The 21743-nt window shown below is 38.9% G+C and overlaps 1 protein-coding gene across 3 annotated transcripts in view; it reads left to right on the forward strand.

The window, feature by feature from the left end:
* TMEM245 (transmembrane protein 245) overlaps nucleotides 1–21743 on the forward strand; it is a 106472-nt gene that overhangs the window by 66129 nt on the left and 18600 nt on the right. For 2 of the 3 annotated variants that reach the window (XM_003260335.4, XM_030824061.1), the window contains 4 exons: nucleotides 4404–4526; nucleotides 4668–4813; nucleotides 17136–17236; nucleotides 18880–19054. In XM_003260335.4, the coding sequence (XP_003260383.2) occupies nucleotides 4404–4526; nucleotides 4668–4813; nucleotides 17136–17236; nucleotides 18880–19054 (545 nt within the window). Of the gene's footprint in view, nucleotides 1–4403; nucleotides 4527–4667; nucleotides 4814–7208; nucleotides 7562–17135; nucleotides 17237–18879; nucleotides 19055–21743 lie in introns of those variants that run through there. The other variant, XM_030824123.1, reaches the window with a different exon arrangement.

The following is a 21743-nucleotide window of genomic DNA, read 5'->3' on the forward strand; positions in this document are numbered from 1 at the left end:
CAGTGTTGAATCGTATTAAGATAGATGATAAACATGATTAAATTTTATAAATTCTTATGGAAAGAGAAGAGGCAGTTTTTGAAACTAAAATAACAGTTTTGCCATGTAGTCCCTCAAAAAGAAAAGTACAATTTCTGTATCCCTAAACACATTTAAATATTGAGTAATGGACAGTTCAGGGAACAGATGATTAGTAGTTTTTGTATGAAATATTTTGTGTCAAATATTGTGCTAGGTGCTTACTAATTTCCAGTTTAATTCTCCCGGTGATTCTGCAAAAGTAGTATAGTTGCCTTCGTTTTAATAACAAAAAAACAGGCTCAGAGGTGTTAAATAGTTAGCATGGTAAATAACAGTTGATACTCAAATTCAGTGCATCTTTCTTTGGCTCCAGAGGCCAGACTTTTTATATAATGTTGTATTATCTTTCAAACTGTATTTCATCCTCTAGAGAACTCAACATTTCTTAGTCTCATACCTTTATATTTTTACTTGCTTTGTCGGTTTTTTTTTTTTGGATATTGTTGTAAATAGGTGGCTTAGGGCCAGTCTCGTTCATGAAATCTTCCCAGTGTCTTTCAGAACACATTGAGGTTTCTCTACATTCAGACTCCTTTTGCATTTATTGTTTTCACCCTTTTGATACCTCAACATATTTTACCTTCTTTTTCAATTTTTGACACTTTAGTGTTTATACCCAATCTTCTGGACTAGATTGTAAGTTTTTGGAGGTAGAAGGAATCTCATATATCACTACCTTAGAATTTAGTATGGTGTTAGGTCCTCAAACTAATTAAGAGAAGCACATTAGGCTGTAGTGCAGTAGTTTGACTGTGGCTTACTGCATCCTTGACCTCCTAGGCTCAAGCCATCCTCCCGCTTCATCTTCCTCCTCCTTCCTCCTGAGTAGCTTGGACTATAGGCATACACCACCACACCCAGCTGATTTTTAAATTTTTTGCAGAGATGGGGTCTTGCTGTCTTGCACAGGCTGGTCTTGAACTCCTGAGCTCAAGCTCTTCTTTCACCTCGGCCTCCCAAAGTGCTGGGATTACAGGCATGAGCCACCGTGCCCAGCCAATAATTATTGTTGTATTTAGAAATACAGTGGCTGAGTTGAAATGGCGTTTTGAGGTCACATGACTCATGTCCCTTCCTTTATAGATAAGAAAGATTGGAACTAGAGAAAGATAGCAGAGCTCATGTGGTCCATCGTCTCCAGGCTCCCGCCCAAGTCTCTGAGGCAGACAGAGGTGGCTCAGTTCTGCCAGGAGAGACATTTTCCCTTATTTAGACCTCTGCATCCCTGCAATGTCCTCTTCCTTCTTTGTTTTTCTAAACTATTGCCTTTGAATCTCCTTCACTGGCTCCATAGAAGGTGGGCTGATGGCTCTTAATGAGTACTGGGAAACCAAATTAATAATCAAAAGGTTGTTTGGTGAGTGGTGGACTCAAGAGTAATAGGCTGCAGAGCCACTGGAGATGGTGAGGCCTTGTTGGTCAGTTCTTACCCACAGTAGAGACCACCATTCATGACCACATTGCTTAGTTGGTTCAGTAAGTCTCTTGGGCTTTTTGTGTGTTTCATAATGAACTCTTTGTGACATTCTTCCAGTACTTACATTGCTATTGTTGATTAAACTGATACCAAACCTGGCTCATGTTTTCTACTTCTGAGTTAGGATCCTTTTTTTTTCCCCTCAAAGTCTTGCATTGTCACCCAGTCTGGAGTGCAGTGGCAAGATCTCAGCTCACTGCAACCTCCACCTCCTGGGTTCAAGAAATTTTTGTGCCTCAGCCTCCTGAGTAGTTGGGATTACAGGCATGCGCCACCACATTCAGCTAATTTTTTTGTATTGTTAGTAGACATGGGATTTCACCATGTTGGCCAGGCTGGTCTCAAACTCCTGGCTTCAACTGGTCTGCTCACCTTGGCCTCCCAAAGTGCTGGGATTACAGGTGTGAGCCACCGCAACCAGCCTGAGTTGGGATATATTTTGTCTCCATAAATCTATTTTGTTTTCAGAGTTTCATGGGCCTTGCTATTGTGCCTGCCTTTACCCATTTTCTCCTCTCTAAGCCTGGCATATAAATTAAAACCACTTTACTTTAAGGATTCATTTAATATTCTAGAAATGTTTCTTCCTCTATTTTCTCCAGTTCATTCCCTTTCTTTTTTTCTTTCAAATAGGAAAGGTTACTTTTTTATTGTTGGAGACTACCAGTCTAAAATTAGTGTATTTAGTTAATTTCTTAAGAATTACCACAAGGTATTTTCTCTCAGTGCAACCCAGAAACTATTTAAATTTTTTTTTTTAATAAAAATTCCAAAATGACTGAAGCTGCAAAAAGAATGCTTGTCAAATCACAAGTAAAGGCATTGTTGGCTTGTTTCTTGGAACTGATGGCATTGTTCATTTATTCTTTATCCCACGAGGTCAAATAGTCAATCTTGCATATTTTTGTAGGCATTGTGAAACATTTTCATGATTTTATGTAAGGAGTTTTTGTAAATGAAACCAGCCTGCCAGAGTTCTCTTATGAAACTGAGCTGAGGTTTGCAAGAAATGCCGAGGGCAACAAAATATGCCTTTATAAATGGTACATCTGAAGTAGGAAAGGAATGGAGAGGACTTTTCATAGAACAGATGGACATATGACAAAAACCAGAACTGCTGTTTTGGGAAGGGCACCAAAACAAAAATCAGATGTTGTGAGTTCTGCCCCACAACATTTAAGCTGTAAACTCTAGTTCCACTTACTAGCTTTGTGCCTTTGGGCAAGTTTTCTAAAAATTTGTGAGCTTCAAATTATGTATCTGTAAAATAGAGATAATATCATCTGCATTTCTTCGTTCACGGCATTGTTGGGAGGTCTGTGGAAGCATTTTAGAAATGGTAATGGGAGGTGTTTTTCTGGTCATTTTGCTTTTGTATTTTTCATTAAGAGGAAGGATAGTCCACTTGGGAAGAATAGAACAGATAATATAATAAGGGGATTTGAGATAGTAAATGAAATGTACCTCTCCTTTATTAATATTTAACATCTATAAGAAACCTTCCTCGTGATATCTGGTTCTAGTGAATGTGTAGGTGACAAATCAGCTGAACTCAGTAGACCTCAATATACTGGTCATTGCCTGTCTCAGGAAAGATTTTTGGCCTCAGAACACTGCTCTTGTCCCTGTCTGTTGATTGCTTTTCTTGTGATTTAATGAAGTCATTGAGGTGATGTTTTTTATATTTGTAGATAGCTCTAAGTTGGAAATGGCAAGGATGGGGGCTAGGCAGCCAGTAAAGCAAATACTGGAATTTCATGGCCTGCACTTAGGATCCTACAAGATAAATATAACCACAGGTTGTACTCTAGCATATTCCCCAGGAGGTAAAGTCATGGCGTGTGTCACATAATAATGTCTCTGTTAATGATGGGCCACATAATGCAGTCATGGTCCCATAAGATTAGAATACTGTATTTTTACTGTACCTTTTAGATGTTTAGATATACAAATACCTGTATTGTGATTGCCTTTGGTATTCAGTACAGTAACATGCTACAAAGGTTTGTAGTTTAGGAGTAGTAGGTCGTATCTTATAGCCTATATGTGTGCTAGGCTTTACCATTTAGGTTTGTATCAGTACACTCTATGACGTTTGCAGGACGAAATTGCCTCATGACACATTTCTCAGAATATATCTCCATAATTAAGTGATTTGTGACTATATTTTTCTTTGCGATTTTTAGATAATCTACAATGATGTGTGTGTGTGTGTGTATATACTTTTTTTTTTTTTGGAGACAGAGTTTTGCTCTTGCTGCCCAGGCTAGAGTGCGATGGCGGGGTCTCAGCTCACTGCAATCACTGCAACCCCTGCCTCCCAGGTTCAAGAGATTCTCCTGCCTCAGCCTCCCAAGTAGCTGGGATTACAAGCATGCACCACACCACACCTGGCTAATTTTGTATTTTTAGTAGAGACAGGGTTTTACTATGTTGGTCAGGCTGGTCTGGAACTCCTGAACTCAGGTGATCCACCTGCCTCAGCCTCCCAAAGTGCTGGGATTACAGGCATGAGCCACCAGGCCCCACCAATTATATATACAATTTTTTAATCCCGTTTTTGAAATTCAGCATTTCATTGTAAAATATTTTCCCATGTTATAACAGCAATGTTTTTAATTGCTGTCTCTATTATTTAGTGTGGATTTACTATTTTCTTTACTATTGATTATACAACTGTTTTTGGTTGATTTTTTTTTTTTTTTTAATTTTCACTTGAAATAATCCTCAGTTCTTAGCTTTTCAGTTCATGGTACTAAAACACTGTATTAAAAGCACGCTAGATGGCTGTAGAAACTTTTTTCATGAGGATTGCTTCTGATTATCCAGCTTTCCTCCTGTTCAGATCTTGGAGTCTCTGTGGATCGTTATGAGCCGGAACGTGAGCCTGCTGTTCACCACTGTCACCACACTCTTGACCATCCTGTTCTACAGCGGGACAGCCCTTCTCAATTTTGTACTCTCTCTGGTATGTCCACATAGATAAGTACACATCACATTTCCTTCCCTGTTAAAGCAAATTTCTGGTTTCATTTGCAATTGCAGACGTCTGTCTTCCTATAGTTTCCAAATACGATTTTTTTAGGATATATTTTCCTTTGTTTTGCAGATAATTTTCCTGACCACACTATTTTATCTATTAAGTTCCAGTGATGAGTACTACAAGCCAGTGAAGTGGGTCATAAGCCTGACTCCACTATCTCAGCCAGGTCCTTCTTCTAATATTATTGGCCAGTCTGTGGAAGAAGCTATCAGGTAAGGATAAGGTTTATGCTATTCTTATTTCTCCCAGAATTTTTTTTCCATGATAAGCCTGTTTTTTGTCGTGAGCATCCTGATAACATTCAGTGCTAAACTCGTGAAGGACTCTGGTATCTTCAAGGTTTTCATCTCATTTTGAGAGGATAAATATGAACAGTGCAGTTGTTAATAAGCAAAAGATTCAGGCCAGGTACAGTGGCTCATGCCTGTAATTCCAGCAATTGAGATTGCTTGTGGCAGGAAGATTGCTTGAGGCCAGGAGTCTGAGACCAGCCTGGACAACATAGTGAGACCCTGTCTCTATAAAAAAATTAAAAAAATTATCTGGGCTTGGTGGCATGCACCTGTAACCCCAGTTACTTGGGAGGCCGAGGGTGGAGGCTCGCTTGAGGAACTTGAGGTTACAGTGAGCTGTGATCATGCCACTGTGCTCCAGCCTTGGTGACAGAGCAAGATCCTGTTTCTTTGTTTTTTTGGAGATGGATTGCAGTGGTGTGATCTTGGCTCAGTGCAGTCTCTGCCTCTAGAGTTCAAGTGATTCTCCTCCCTCAGCCTCCCAAGTAGCTGGGATTACAGGCGTGCACTGCCACACCCGGTTAATTTTTGTATTTTTAGTAGAGATGAGGTTTCACCATGTTGGCCAGGCTGGTCTCAAACTCCTAACCTTAAGTGATCTGCCTGCCTCGGCCTCCCAAAATACTGGGATTACAGGCATGAGCCACCATGCCCGGCCAAGACCCTGTTTCTTAAAAAACAAAAAAACAGACCGGGCGTGGTGGCTCATACTTGTAATCCCAGCACTTTGGGAGGCTGAGGCAGGAGGATTGCTCGAGCTCAGAAATTTGACACAACCTGGGCAGCATAGTGACACCTTGTCTCTCTAAAAATAAAAAAGATTAGCCAGGCATGGTGGTGTGAAAGCTGTAGTCCCAGCTACTTAAGAGGCTGAGGTGGTAGGATTGCTTGAGCCTGGAAGATGGAGGCTGCAGTGAACTTGGTCACACCACTGCACTGCAGCCTAGGCAACAGAGTAAGACCCTATCTCAAAAACAAAACAAAATTTAACAATTCAAAGCAGTTTTCATAACCTTCTCTCAAACCTGTGATTTACAAAGATATAATGGTCTATCTCCATCAGCTTTCCATCAGCAGGATCTTAGACTAGCTCTTAGCATCATGTCAGTTGCTTAAGAAAACCCCCGCTTCCACCACCCCCATTTCCAACTTCTTTCAGAACCCTCTGCTGTCAGGAGTTCTAGCTTTGCTCCAGAAGGAGAGTAGGTGGACTTCCTGTTTCTCCTCTGTCCTACAGCCAAGCTGTGCCCTCTGCAAGGAGTAGGTTGGATACTGGAAATGCAGAATCGTTGTTTATCTCTTAAGTTATAGGCTCTGTATGCACTGGAGGTTCTGGCCAGAAACTGTTTCATTATGACTTCTGGCATCCATGTATTTACAGGCTTTGTTTCTGAATGAACTTCTTCAAATTTTCCTCCCTATAAGCTCTTTCCAGGTCGTTGGCTCTTGGCTTCCTTTATCTTTTCCTCTTCTTCATTTCTGGTAGGGAGGGCCCTTTTGCAGAGCAGACCTCTCTCAGCCCCTCCTCTAACCCCTGTCATCATTCCTTATTAACAAGACTCAACTACATTTTCACTTCTTATGAATACATCTCAAATTAAACCCTCCTATTGTCCATTAGAGCTCCTTTTTCTAATATGTTGTTAACCAGGTGGTCTTAAGCATCTCTTGAATAGCGAATCTTTGGCTGGCATTTCTGTCTCCACATACTTTTAATAAATACCATTGTCTGGAACTAGTCTTCCACAGAAATCTTGATTTTTTTTTTTTCTCTGATAATTGTACCTGATTGATCTTGGTATATTTTTTCACTGTGTTCATGTAATAGCTAGGGAGAATCCCACTTCGATTGTTAGAAAACCTTCAAACAGGATGCATGCTCCTAAAATACAATGTCTGTAGAATTTTTGCTAAGTTCTCTCCCCTTTTCCTACTGGCAAGGCCCGGGTGAGGTCTTCACCAATACCTTGTTTCTGTGATTGGCTGTCAAGTGGGATTAAAAAAAAATGCTCTTAACCCCTGTATAGTGCCCTCAGGTATCCACACAGGGGCCATCTATAAAGATTCCAGATTTGGGAATATATTATCCAGTGTAACAGCATTTGGGGTGAAGCTGTTTCAAAGGAAGTACCAGCTATGGCTTCCCTCCAAAGTCCTATATGACCATTGACTATCATCTTTACTGAATAAATGAAATGATGAAAATTCTAGCAATAGATTATCTTTTGTTTATCTGGTGATATCTTTCTGACTCAAAAAAGCTTTTGCAAATGCTCTACCAAAAAGGAAAGCTAATCTTTCATCTTCCCAATAGGGTAAAGCTATTGGAGCAGCCATATGAAAGACTGGTAGGAATTCTCCAGTCAGTGTGGCTTAAGCCAAGCTTTGCAGAAAAATATCTACCTTGTTCATAAAGAACTTCAAGAAAGGTGATGCTTCCATTTTCCTCAAGTAACCTTCATTGTTACTGACTCTTATTCTTAGAAAAATGTTTCTGTTTTCACATCACAGCTTTTGAATTTTCTTTCTTACAGCAGACCATCCTCTAAATGTCTGTCACTTTTTTTCATACCAAATATGCCACCTTTTTTGTTTTAAACTTAATTCTTAGATGTGGTGTTTGCCAGTCAGTGGTAAGTAAAGCCGTTTGTCACACCTAGGTTCAGCTGATTGAAAGCACATACTCTGTTACACCATGATGCCTTCTTTCAAGAGGAGCTGGTTAGGGAAGATCATGACTTATATTTGTGGACATAAGAGGGTGGCATTTAGAAATTCAGGTCTTTGGCTTAGGAGTGAATTTGAGTTTAGAAAGAGTGCTGTCATCTACAGGGATATGAGGAAATCGGTCTTTTACAAATTAGATTCGACTTACCTTCTTGGGAGTGCACACACTAATGTATTATAACAGTAGCTCATGTCTTGGTTCCATAGTATACTGGGATTTAAAAACCGTTTGTTTTATTATCACCTTATTTTAAATACAGAAAAAGTTTTAGCAACCTTTGGTACCAGAACTATAATCTAATGGTTCTCAGAACTGATAGATTTTTATGAGTCTGATAAATATGGTACAGACTAAAGAACGGGTTATGGCCTGAGACATTTTTCTAACCAAAGCTATATCAAGTTGTGTAATTTTAAGGCTGTAATTCAAGGTGATTTTTTTTGCAGTTTAAGTTCCTAGGGCTGTTTATTTACTGGCTCAAATTCGAGACTTAAAATGTACAGATTTTATAGAGATTCCTCTGAAGACCTTTCTCCTGTGGAGAAGATGGTAGTGAGTTCTCTTTCTAAGAGCTCCTGTTGGATTTTTCATCCTGAAGGTTTGTGTTGAAGAGGCAGTATGTTTCTTCCTGGAAAAAGATTTTGAGGGAAAAATAAGTGGTTATGATTTATAATTTATAAATGACTATGAAAATATTGTAATGTCCTCAAAGTGCAGTTTAGCCTACAAATATCAGTGATACCAACTTTTATAAGCATCAGTCATTAATCATCATCTATGTTGCAGCTAAGTGTAAATCATTACATTCATTTATATGATTTGTGAATAAGTCAAAAGTGAAATTGAAATTGGGGGTTAATTGCATGACCAGACAGTGATAGTGTCTGTTCGTGAAGCTTTGCCTTCTGAAGTATGTGGCTGCTTTATGATCACTATCTCATGGAAGTTTTGAATCTTACTCATTATTTTGATTCTGAATAAGTATTCTTCTCAGTTGAATACATTTGCAATTGGGTTTTCATTTCATGAAGTTTTGAGTCAGTGGCATGCATCCTTTATCCCCAGACCATTTTCCTCTCTTTAGCAGCATGTTGTCTCCTGAATGTATACATCACACCCTTCCCTGATGCTCCCATTCTGCTTGCTCTGGTGGAGATATTGCACATTACTAAGTTGCATGTTGTCACGGCCTCAATGCAATTTAGTGTGTGTGATATTTTCACATGAGTGCATGCACACGGGTATGGCTCTTGCTTGCTGGGATTACAGCTTTTCAGTGCCAGTGGGTGGGTGTCCTGATGAATTAGATAAGAGAATGTGTATGCCATGCGATTCTCATTTGGAAAGTGAACATGCCTCCCACTGGTACCTCCCAATTTTGGAGAATTAAAAGTGTTTGGATTTAAAAAAGTCAGCATTGATCATTTAGTAAATCAGTGTTTCCATTTTTTACTTTGAGCAAATGAAAATATTTATTACAAATTCTCATTAAGAGTATAAACAATATTTAAATGTATAAGGAAGAATGTAAAGCTGTAAGAAAATGTATTTTCATTTATTTGAAGAAATCTCTCCCAACACTGGAATAGAGAAGCAGAAATCTCTTATGCATATTTGGGGAAATTAAATTAACTGGAGTTCTTAAATAATAATCAAGACAGTAAAGGTATGCTTAACCTACCTGATGAAAGATTCATCTCATAAAGTTAAGTTTCCAAGGTAAATTACCTTAAAAATGTTTCTTTTACTTTCTCATTGTGATGCTTCGAAAACTGCTAAATTCTTTAATGGGCTAATAATGGAAGTAGTTTTGAGATACAGGTTTACTATTTGCCTATGTAATTGAAACCACCCCTTGTTATTTTTTTAGTTAGCATTAGAGTAAGCATCCACAATCACTAGGCATTGTCAAGGACACAAAACCATGTATTACTGTATAAAAATATTGAATTAATATTTACTACTACCATAGCCTCCAGATGATCTAATGTGATGCTGTCATTGTATGTTTCTGTGTTTCACCACTGTTTTGGAGGGTGAGAATGGAAGAATTCCACGTAAGCAGCTCATCCCCTGTGCCCCTTCAGCAGCTTTCTAGGGCTTAATGCACAGTGTGGCTGTTCCCCTCAAGCTGGAAATCTAATGTCAGCCAGGTTGCTATATGACACCCTGTGGAGCTGGGTTTCCAGGGCAGATGAATCAAGAAAGGGAAGATGTCACCTCTCAAGGGAGGTTGGGGCTGGGAAGGGGTGGGTAGAGAGAGATTTGTTAAAGGATACAAAAATTACTTAGAAGGCATAAGTTCTAATGTTCTACAGCACTGTAGAATGACTGTAGTTCTACAATAAATTATATCGTTTCAAGTAGCTAGAAGGAAGATACAGAATGCTCCCAACAAAAGAAATGAGGCCAGGTATGGTGGCTCACGCCTCAAATCCCAGCACTTTGGGAGGCCGAGGCGGGCAGATCACCTAAGGTCAGGAGTTCAAGACCAGCCTGGCCAACATGGAGAAACCCCGTCTCCATTAAAAATACAAAAATTAGCTGGGCTTGGTGGCATGCGCCTGTAGTCCCAGCCACTCGGGAGGCTGAGGTGGGAGAATCGCTTGAACCCAGGTGGTGGAGGTTGCAGTGAGCTGTGATCATGCCAGTGCACTGCAGCCTGGGCGACAGAGTGAGACTCTATCTCAAAAAAAAAAACAAAACCGAAATGATAAATGATCAAGATGATGGATATGCCAATTACCCCTATCTGATTACTATACATTATATGTATTGAAACATTATTATGTACCCCATAAATATGTAGAGAGCAGTCAAGGGAGCTGGCAAGTACTTTTCCCACTGGTTATTGTATATACTGTGTCTCTAAAGGCTGCCTGGTCTCTCCCACTAGCTCACTTTCTGCTTGAGACATGCCATATTGCAGTGAGGCTAGAATACTGGGAAGGGGAATGACAGTCCTTTAGAAACAAGGGTGGAACCAGTGTAAGGAAATGTGGAGGAGGCAGAAATTCACTTTGGACTCTTCACTCCTCCTTCATTATTTTTCTTCTTCCTTAGACAGGTAATTCGTACTCAGCTGTGGTCTAAGGCCCTGTGTACACTGAGTTTATAGAGCTTCTGGACTGGTTTGTTATTCTCCCCATCCCACTCCTTGCTTCAAATATCATTCCATTAAAAGCAGGTCATCTGATTAAATCCTGAATTGTCTTGTTATTTTTTTCTTACTCAGTTTAGAAAAGTAGCAAGCACAGTCTGGTTTGTCAGAAAAGAGAGGGTTGAGAGCTAAAGTTAAGTATCACGAAACATGTGAAAAAGTAAGTTTCATCCTAGGGTTTATAAAGGATGAAGATCAAGAGCTGGTTAGGAAGAGTTAACATTGTAAACAAATCATTTGAAGTCAATTCAAGCTCCTGGTGCAGAGGAGTTATTATTATATATAGTTGTGTAAAGGAGGCATGGATATTCACACCTTTAGTGCCATACGGTATAAATATACAATAGGCTTTATTAGGGGAAAATCCTAGCTGAGAAAAAGCTGATGCTACCTAACTCTTGGAACTTTTATTCCACAGAGAGGTATGCTTAGGTGGGGCATAGCTGGATTGGATGCAGGATGGCCTACCTTCCAATAGACAGGAATCCTGCTCTGTAATAGTCTATATATAGTATGGGACAGGAGAACATCTCTAAGACTATGAGTAGGGAATAGGCCTTGTTAGAAAGCGGTGCCTCCAGCACAGTGGCTGGTGTGTCAGTCTCTTCTTCCATTGAGCCAAATCAGGTCCACCTGAGCTACCAAAAGGAGGGAGGAAAAGAACCTCCAGAGTCTTTGAATTTGATTCTCATCAACTACTGAGTGCTAGGGAGCTTGGAGTAAAATTAAAGAACAACTGTCAATAATCTTTGAAGAATCACTGAAGAAAAAGGTCCCAGAAAACCAAGAAAAGGCAGATACTTTTTGAGACATAAAGGTGGAGAAAGCCTATATAGTCCATAAATACTAGACTGGTAAACTTGATGTAAGTGTTCTGTCAATTTCTGCAGTAGGTGCTTGACCACATGCTTGTGAGCAGTTACAAAGGGAAGGGTAACGACTATTGGCACCATGGATTCACACAGCACAAGTCATACATGGTCACCTTTAGGGAAAGCTAGAAGTCCACATCTGTCGTGATTTTTGCAAGAGATTTGATGAACTGTATCATAATGTCTTTCATAGATAGCAAGACAGGGAAATGCTTACTGAAATTGAGTATCCGAAAAATGTCGACTAACTGGTTTTATTTGACTTTGGGAGTAAATTATTCCTAGCAATCTCTGAATTTTAGGTTCCAAAGAACCCCAGAGACGAGTGATAATTATATGCTCAGTATTATAGGTTGTTTAAAGTAACCGAACCAAAACTTGCATATGCACAGCACATAACAGTGGTTGGCACGTAGTGGGTTGTGTGTACATCTGTAGTCCCAGTTACTTGGGAGGCTGAGGCGGGAGGATCACTTGAGCCTGGGAGGTGGAGGTTGCGATGAACCAAGATTGCACCACTGCACTCCAGCCTGGGTGACAGATTGACACCCAGTCTCAAAAAAAAAAAAAAAAAAAATTGTCAACTATACCTTTATTTATTTATTTATTTATTTTATTTATTTATTATTATTATTATTATACTTTAGGTTTTAGGGTACATGTGCACAATGTGCAGTTTTGTTACATATGTATCCATGTGCCATGTTGTTTTGCAGCAATATAACTTGTCATTTAGCATTAGGTACCTGTATTTATTTTTAATGAAAGAAGAAAAACAAGTTAAAAAAAAGTCCTATAAGAGGGAGGAAGTTCTGGAATTAATGATGATAGTTGCACAAATTGTGAGCATACTAAAAACCACTGAATTATATACATTAAAATGATGGAATTTATGTTATATGAGCTTCATCTCAATAAAAAAATTTTATTAGAAAACAAAGGCAGGAGAGTCAGAATGAAGGAGACATGTGGACAGAAGCAGAGCTCAGAGATGGAGAGAGATTGGAGGATGCCACACTACTGGTCTGAAAGATAGAAGATGGGACCATAAGCCAAGGAATGAAGGCAGCCTTTAAAAACTGGAAAAGGCTAGTCCAAGTGTGGTCGTATTTACAGCTAAATGATCACAACCAGTTACAGATTGCTATGTTCCCTCTCTACTCTCACTGCTTTACTTGGCTAGCCTAAAAAAAAAACTACTAAAAAAGAAGAGAAAACAGATTCTCCCTTAAATCCTCCAAAAAGAATGTGGCATCTAGGTTTTAGGACTTCTGAATTATAAGATAAAAAGTATGTTTTAAGCCAATTGAGTTTAGGGTAATTTATTACAGCTGCAACAGGAAACTAACACAACCCACTACATGCCAAGTACAGTTATGCGCTGTGCACATTTCTGGTAGCATACCAGAAAGTTTTGGTTTGGTTATTTTAAATTGTAAGGTTAAATAACCTATAATACTGGGCATATAATTATCATTTATCTCCAGGGTTCTTTGGAAACTAAAATTCAGAGATTGCTAGGAATAATTTACTCCCAAAGTCAAATAAAAAACTTCATCTGGCATATGACTAATGGCACGCACTATGCCTGGCTAATTGTTTGTAGTTATAGTAGAGATGGGGTTTTACCTGTATAATTGTTTGTAGTTATAGTAGAGATGGGGTTTTACCTGTTGCCCAGGTTGGTCTTGAACTCCTGGGCTCAAGCGATCCACCTGCTTCGGCCTCTGACAGTGTTAGGATTACAGGTGTGAGCTACTGCAACCAGCCAGGCAACAAATAAAAATGCTATATATTTATAATTTGTAATAAAATGTTACATTGTGAAATGGTTAAATCAAGCTAATTAATATATTTGTTACTTCACATACCATTTTTGTTGTGAGAACATTTAAGAGGTACTCTTAGCAGTTTTCAGGTATACAGTGAATTATTATTAACTGTAGTCACCATGCTGTACAATAGATCTACTGAACTTATTCATCCTAACTGAAACTTTGTACCCTTTGACCATCTCTCAGCCCCTGGGAGGCTGAGGTGGGAGGATCACTTGAGCCCGGGAGGTGGAGGTTGCAATGAGCCAAGATTGCACCACTGCACTCCAGCCTGGGCAGCAGATTGACACCCAGTCTCAAAAAGAAAAAAAAAAAAAAAAACATTTGTAGGATGGCAACCACATCCTACTCTCTACTTCTGTGAGTTCAACTCTTAGATTCCACATGCAGTATTTGTCTATCTGTGCTGTGCCTGGCTTATTTAACTTACCATAATGTCCTCCAGGATCATCTACATTGTCGCAAATGACAGGATTTCCTTCTTTTGGGGGGGCTGAATAGCATTTCCTTGTGCACACACCACATTTTATACTAATAGCCACTGCTTATTGAGCATCTACTGTGCACTAGGTCAGTTACTAGGAGCTTCAGATGCATTGTCATTTAGCTTTTCATGAGTTGAATTGTTCTTCCTGCCAGCATCCACTCACATAAAACTGTGAGGTTTAACCTCATACCTTGAGGAGATATGCGGTGAGGTAGGAGGCACTGGCTTCTGGGTTGGTGTCTGTGGACTATCAGTTTTTTCGGAATTGAGAGATTAAAGCTAGTATTAGTTATAAAGTTAAATAGATACCGTATGACCCAGTATCTCCACTCCTAGGTATTTACAGACGAGAAGTGAAAGCATGTGTCCACAAAGACTTGTACACAAATGTTCATAGCAGCATTATTCATAATACCCCCAAACTGGAAACACCTCAAATGCCCATCAACTGGTGAATGGATAAGCAAGTTGTAGTAGATCTACATAATGGAATACTACTCAGTAATAAAAAGGAACAAACTATTGATATACTCAACAATGTTGGTGAAGCTCAAAAGCATTATGCTAGGTGAAAGAAACACCAAAAGCTACACGACAACGTGAATGTACTCAGCGCTATTGAGCTGCACACTCAAAATGATTCAGATCCTAAATATTGTGCCATGGATATATTGCCACAATTTAATACAAAGCTATATAATGTGTGGTTGTGTTTACATGAAATTCTAGAAAAGGCAGAATTATAGTGACAGCATATCTAGTGGCCATCAGAGGCCAGAGTTTAGGGAGGGTTTGACTATAGAAGGGCATGAGGGAATTTTTTGGGGTGATGGAAATATTCTACATCTTGATTGTAATGGTTATAGAATGTATATATTTGTGCAAATTACTGAATTGAATGCTTAAAATTGATGGGTTTTATTATTTGTAAATCATAGTTTAATAAAGCTGATATAAAAAAGAAAAAGTTGCTAGGAATTTGAGGGAGTTAAATTCTATTTTCTGGTAAATTGTAAGAGGATTTTTCTCTGCTGTTTTATTTATAAAACTTGTGTGCCAGATCACAAGTAATGAGGTAGAGGGGAATATATTGTCTTTTCATCCCTCACTAGGTTACATGAATATGTTTAGTAACTGCAAACAATATATAGTGTATTTAAAAGTTGCCTTGAGAACATTACCAGCAACCAGTATTCTCAGCAGTGAAAGAAAGAAGACAGCTGTCTTCTCCACATGGTCCTTACTGGTTTGAGCCTTGGTTACTTGCCACCCAGAGGGATGATTGAGTTGCAATATTCTGTTGCACCTTTGATGTCAACTTATTTTTGGCTTAAAATTTTTTAAATAACATAAGGTTAAAGAAAGGATCACATCTCTATCTTTTCCTCATTGACCTCCCTAGTTCTAGACAATTTCTATACTTTTTTCCTTTCTTTTTCTCTGTGGTCAATTATGTCATTATTCCCTGCCCTTCAAAACCTACCTTCTCCCTTGGTCTCTGGGAATATTGCACTCTAGTGATTTTCCTCCTACTACGGAAATGATTTCATTACCTCTCTGGCTGGTATTTCTTTGTCTTTAGGTCCTTTATGAAAACACAACCTGTTGCCCTATTTTCTCTCCACTTGCCCTTTTAGGATGTCCTATACTCTTCTATAATTATTCTGGGGCGTCTCAGATGTCTTGTTCTGAATTTTCTATTAAGCCTTGTCTCTTATTTCAGCTACCTCTAGGGTATTTTCATCATCCTTTTTGAGTTCCTGTTGCTCATACTAAACAAACTCCCCTTTTCTTGCATGCCTCTTCCATTCTGGCCTTCTCCGTGACTTTGAGACACTGCTATTCTTTCCCCTTCAGGTTTAAAACCTGAAGCTCTGTTGTTTTCTTTTTGCTCTGTCCTCTCTGTTTAGTTGTTGAGCAGATCCTAGGTATTTTCTTTGGGGTTTTTCACTTCCTTTTGGTATTTTTGATACCACTTTATTCTGGGTTCTTGTTGCAGAGTTAATATGGCTCCTTTAAGACATTCTCTAGTGAAAGCCATTGGTCAGGATGACAAAGCAGGTTTTACAATTGGGGAGCCATTCTGCCCCTGGATCCATGTCCCAGAACACTACTAAATGACTAAATCACTAGATTACAGGGCTTCACTTTGCTCCTAACGGTATACCTCTTGAGATGCTTTAGAAAAGCTTGGTGTTTCCTTTTGCATGTACAAGGTCACCTTTGCCGCTAACGTCTTCTTTTTCAACTACAGCTTTTCTTGTAGTGAACATATGAGAGTGCTTTCCCTGCACCCCTCTGCACCGCCCCATAGAGTCCAGGTTTTTATGATTTTGTGCTGCCTTGAGATTACTTACGGGTTGCCGCCTTTGTGCTCTCTGAACAGTTCCTTATTTCACCTCCGTACAGTGCTGCCTTACTAATCTTCCAACTGAAAAGCACAGAGCACCTGACATTGCAGATTTTCATGTATTGAATTCCTATATTAGTCACCAAATATATGTGTCTGTTTTTATCTCTCTTATATTTTCCTCTCTGATTTTACTTTGGAGTTAGGAATATTTTTTTTTCCACAAATTCTCTCCCAGTGACCTACATTCTTTGATAGCATTTGTAAGAGATGTTACTTTGTAGGCTTAGTTGCATAGTTTAAGAAACAGGAAGATTTTGTTAAAGAAAGATGGTGAAATACAAGTTACACTATCCCTTGTTGGCTCTTTCCAAAAGGGGAGGACTGGCCACAGCCTGGGTTTCTTAGAGTTTAACTGTATTCTTGGAAACATGTTATTCACACTTAATTTTCTTTCCATTTGTTTTGGTGGTGAAATACCTGCTTCAGAGTGAAAAGTTGATGAATTATTTCAGAGAATAGGGTATTTTAAGGTGTTTCAGTTATTTTTTTCGTCAGAAATTTAAGGAATAGTTAGTAAACATATTTCCAAATAAAACATGTTTCATATTACATAAAGAATAACTTAGTAAATGTATTTAAAGTAAGGTGTTTATGTTTCTTTGAAATAAAATGAAAACAGCATTCTTAGGCCAGCAGAAAAACTGAAGCTATTATTTGATTTGGAATCAAGTGGCCACGTGATTTTTCTGAATCACGATATGACACTGTGTTTATTTACTCTTTCTTTTTATCTTTGGGCATTCCAGAGGGGTGTTTGATGCTTCCCTCAAAATGGCTGGCTTCTATGGATTGTACACCTGGCTGACTCATACTATATTTGGCATCAATATTGTCTTCATACCATCAGGTAACAACCATATTATACCTTCCACTGTTCCCTATTTAAGGAAAGTTAAGCCATTTTACATATATCTAGGAAATGTCTACTTCCTCAAGTTGAGAAAACTAAATTTTTTGGCTTGAGATCGAATCTAGTCCACATTAGGAACAGAAATATGATTTGTAATGTGTTTGTTTATTGCTGTATCCCCAGCAGCTGGAACTATACCCAGCACATAGAAAAAATTGCTGTATTAGTCTGTTCTCTCACTGCTATAAAGAAATATCTGAGATGAGGTAATTTATAAACAAGAGGTTTAATTGGCTCACGGTTCTGCAGGCTGTACTGGAAGGAAGCATAGTGGCTCCTGCTTTGGGGGAGGCCTCAGGAAACTTATAATAGTGGTGGAAAGTGAGGGGGAAGCAGGCATGTCTTACATGGCCGGAGCAGGAGGAAGAGAGGGGAGAGATGCTCCCACAGTTTTAAACAACCAGATCTCATAATAACCCACTCACTTACTATCATGAGAACAGCACGTAGGGGTAAAATCTGCCCCCCCATGATCCAGTCACCTCCTACCAGGTTTTACCTCCAACATTGGGGATTACAATTTGACATGGGATTTTGGTGGGGACACAGATCCAACCCCGTATCAGTTGCCCTACATGTTTGTTAAATGAATGAATGTTCTAGCACTTAGCATAACACCCAGGAAATAATTGGCTCTCAGTAATGTTTGAATTGAACTGATTGGCAGGGAACAATGTGTTGTCAAAATAGCTTTGTCCATGAGGGATTACATCCCAGGGCAAGATGAATGCTTCTGAGGGCACATAAGCTGCCTCCATACCTCTTAAGATCTGTTGTGGTGGTTCTTCTACTTTTCCTTCCTTTATTTCTATGGCTGCTTGTTTTCCTAAATATCTCTGCCTTCCACATTTGCCTCTACCACATCCCCCCCTTTCCGTATTTGTCTGTGCTTCCTTCTACATTTTCGAGTTCGTTCATGTTCTTCCCTACTGTGATGTCCACAAACCTACCCTCTGACCTGCAAGCACCCTGTGAGGCGGGGTGGCAGACTTGTCATATAGATGAGAGACCAGTTTTCCAAGGTCACATACCTGGCTTCTGGTAGGACCGGGACTAGAAGCTACATCTGCTTTACTCTTAACTTGGAGAGAAGCCAGATGGAGGAAGAGTGCTTGAACATACTGCTCTGGAAGGGAATGACCTTGAAGCAGGGTCCTTCAACTCAGGACTTTTTCTGTTTATTTTTATTATGCTGAGGTTTAGAAACTAATTTCTGATTGGGCTTTGGACTCAGTACAAGTTTTGACATATGTTCTGTAGGTGTATTTATAGGACCGTATATTAGTTGTTGATTAAGAGTAACAGCTACAGAACCCTCGAATTTTACTCCTTAAGAAGAGACCCATAAATAAGCCACACACTTAGAAAGATTTTTAGTATCACATTTTAAGATATTGAGCCTTAGCTAGAAAATTCAGTTAGATAGGGCATATCATTTCCCTAATATTTGAGTTTGTGAGTATTTATTTAACTTGTTTTGTTGGAAATTGTTGAGGAGGAGGAGCTACTGCTTAGATTCTTTTGCTTTGTTAGTGTTTTGCTGATGATGTTAAGTTGCTTTTCTTTTACTCTTTTTTCAGCGTTAGCAGCAATCCTTGGAGCAGTGCCATTCCTGGGGACATACTGGGCAGCAGTACCTGCAGTTCTTGACCTGTGGCTGACACAAGGGTTAGGATGCAAGGCCATTTTACTGTTGATGTTTCATCTCTTGCCAACATACTTTGTAGATACTGCAATCTACTCTGACATATCAGGGTAAGTAAGCCACAGAATTTAAGTTATTAGTGAATCATCCAGGCATTTCTGTTGTTTTTTTTTTTAAAGGAGGATTTTTTTTCCCCTGGGGTTATACAAAAGAACTGGCAGTAGGAGTTTTCAGTGAAATAGCCTTTTGTGTTCCCACAAATGAAATTTTCATTTAAAATAATATTGTTTACAAGGCATGATATTTTGGGGTTTTTTTTTTTTTTTTGGTTGTTGTTGCCCCAGAGTTCCAGAGCAACTTTTTTTTTTTTTGAGACAATGTGTCTTTCACTCAGACTGCTGGAGTGCAGGGTGCAGTCATGACTCATTGCAGCCTTGAACCTTGAACTCCTGGGCTCAAGCATTCCTCCTGCCTTGAACTTCCCAAGGCACTGGGATTACAGGAATGAACCACCATGCCCAGCCAATATTTTCTTATTACATACGTAATATTTATAATATTAATATATGATGTCCTGGGTTAAAACCAAATTGTGAATAATTTTCTCTTGATTTAGTGACATTTAACCTAGAAAAGAATTATGACCAGATGTACTTCAAATATTTTAAGTACAGTGAACAGTTAATGATTATTTTTATCTGTTCTTTGGTTTTGGAGAAAATGTTGTCAGATTGTATGTCTGAGGATATCCATGTGAAACCAAATCTCAGCAAGTTAATTTCTGGCAAGCAGAGCTCTCTAAAGATATAATTGGAATGGTTCTATGATAAATACAGGTTAAATCTAAGTCAGAATCAACACTTTAGCCATATAATACAATAAATAAATGTCTTTTTTTATAGGTTTTGACATCTCTTTTAGAAATTGCATTAAGTAAATCAAGCCAGTTCTCAGTCACATTAAAACTTGAGTGAGAAAATTAAAAAGCTAAACATCATAGTGTGGTTAACTAGTGTGTCACAGTTGACATTTGAGCAGGAATAAGTATGATTTATACTTAAGTGCTTTTATTTCTTTAAACTTTGCTGTAAATTTTATATTAAGGTTTACAACTGGAATTAAATAAATACTGTCTTTTTTTTTTTTTTTTTTTTTTTTTTTTTGAGACAGAGTCTCCCTCTATCACCCAGGCTGGAGTGCAGTGGTGCAATCTTGCCTCACTGCAACCTTCGCCTCCTAGGTTCAAGCCATTCTCCTGCCTCAGCCTCCTGAGTAGCTGGGATTACAGGTGTGCACCACGACACCTGGCTAATTTTTGTATTTTTACTAGAGACGGGGTTTTTCACCATGTTGATCAGACTGATCTTGAACTCCTGACCTCAAGTGATCCGCCTGCCTCGGCCTCCCAAACTGCTGGAATTACAGGCATGAGCCACGATGCGCGGCCTAAAATACTGTCTTTAAACGTTGTCATTGGGAAATGAAAGGTTTGGCATAAATTGTTTTATTTTTTAATAGGTTAAGCTTTTATTCATAAACTCCCACACTTTTTTTTTTTAAAAAAAGGCTTTAAGGCTGAACATAGTGGCTGAAGCCTATAATCCTACCACTTTGAGAGGCCGAGGTGGGTGGATCACTTGAGCCCAGGAGCTCAAGACTAGCCTGGGAAACATGGTGAAACCCCTTCTCCACAAAAATATAAAGATTAGTTTGGTGTGGTGGCACATGCCTGTAGTCCCAGCTACTCAGGAGGCTGAGGTAGGAAGATCACTTGAGTCTGGGAGGTCAAGACTGTAGTAAGCCGTGATTGTGGCACTGCACTCCAGCCTGGGTGATGGAGCGGGAAAAAAAGCTTTAAGCATTTTTGATAGTTTTCCTTGAATGTGTTTTTCAGGGAAGAAGTTTACTTAGCAAACATGGAATACTGCCCTAAATCATTTATTTGGAATGAGAAAGACAAACACATTATGAATATAGTTTGTTGGTTTCCTGAAGACTGGTTCTCCACAAGTCTTACTTTGATTTAACTGTAATATAGAACATCCTTCCACGATGTTTAGTTATTTGCCCCTCACTGAATTGTTCTTCTCATCTATGTTGAAAACTAGAAACAAACAGAATGTGACTTATTTCCCAGTCCTTCTGATGTCAGTGATCCTTTCTTGTCATTATCAATGTGCTATGCTACTATGTTCTATTTTATTTCATTCCACTTACGTAAGTAATACTGTAATAAGCTGGAGGGCATTTGTGATTCTCCTGTGAAATAGAAATCTTGGGCTTTGTGACAGATATTTTCCTCAGGAGGCCTTTTATCATTACCTGTGTTAAAAACTATATTTTAGGAGGTTGCCAAAAGTCTGACCTATCAGTAACAGGGATGCTGTCGTCGTTGTTGTCGTCGTATAAAAGCATAATTAACTGAATTACATGCTAAATTGTGCTCACTTAATTATCCTTGATGGAGGTAAACTTAACAGGTGACTCCTAACCAGTCCTAAGCCAACATTAACCCATCGTAGGCAGGCACCTGTAATGGGTATAAAATATCTGTTAACATTGCTGACTTTATTCTTTCATTCCTGGAGCTATAAAAAGAGGCAGATGCCACCCATAGGAAAAAAAATTGTTGCATCTCAATATTATTGCAGTCAGTGTTCAATTGTATACATCGAGGTGATCTAAAGAAAGATCTAAAGAAAGCTGATAATATGCTAAAAAGCATAGTGTATTAAAGAATGCACATTGTATTAGAAATGTATTTCAGATTTACTCCAGTTTTTGTTTGTTAAAGGTCGT

The sequence above is a fragment of the Nomascus leucogenys genome, chromosome 1a (assembly GCF_006542625.1).
Source record: "Nomascus leucogenys isolate Asia chromosome 1a, Asia_NLE_v1, whole genome shotgun sequence".
Taxonomy (NCBI): Eukaryota; Metazoa; Chordata; class Mammalia; order Primates; family Hylobatidae; genus Nomascus; species Nomascus leucogenys.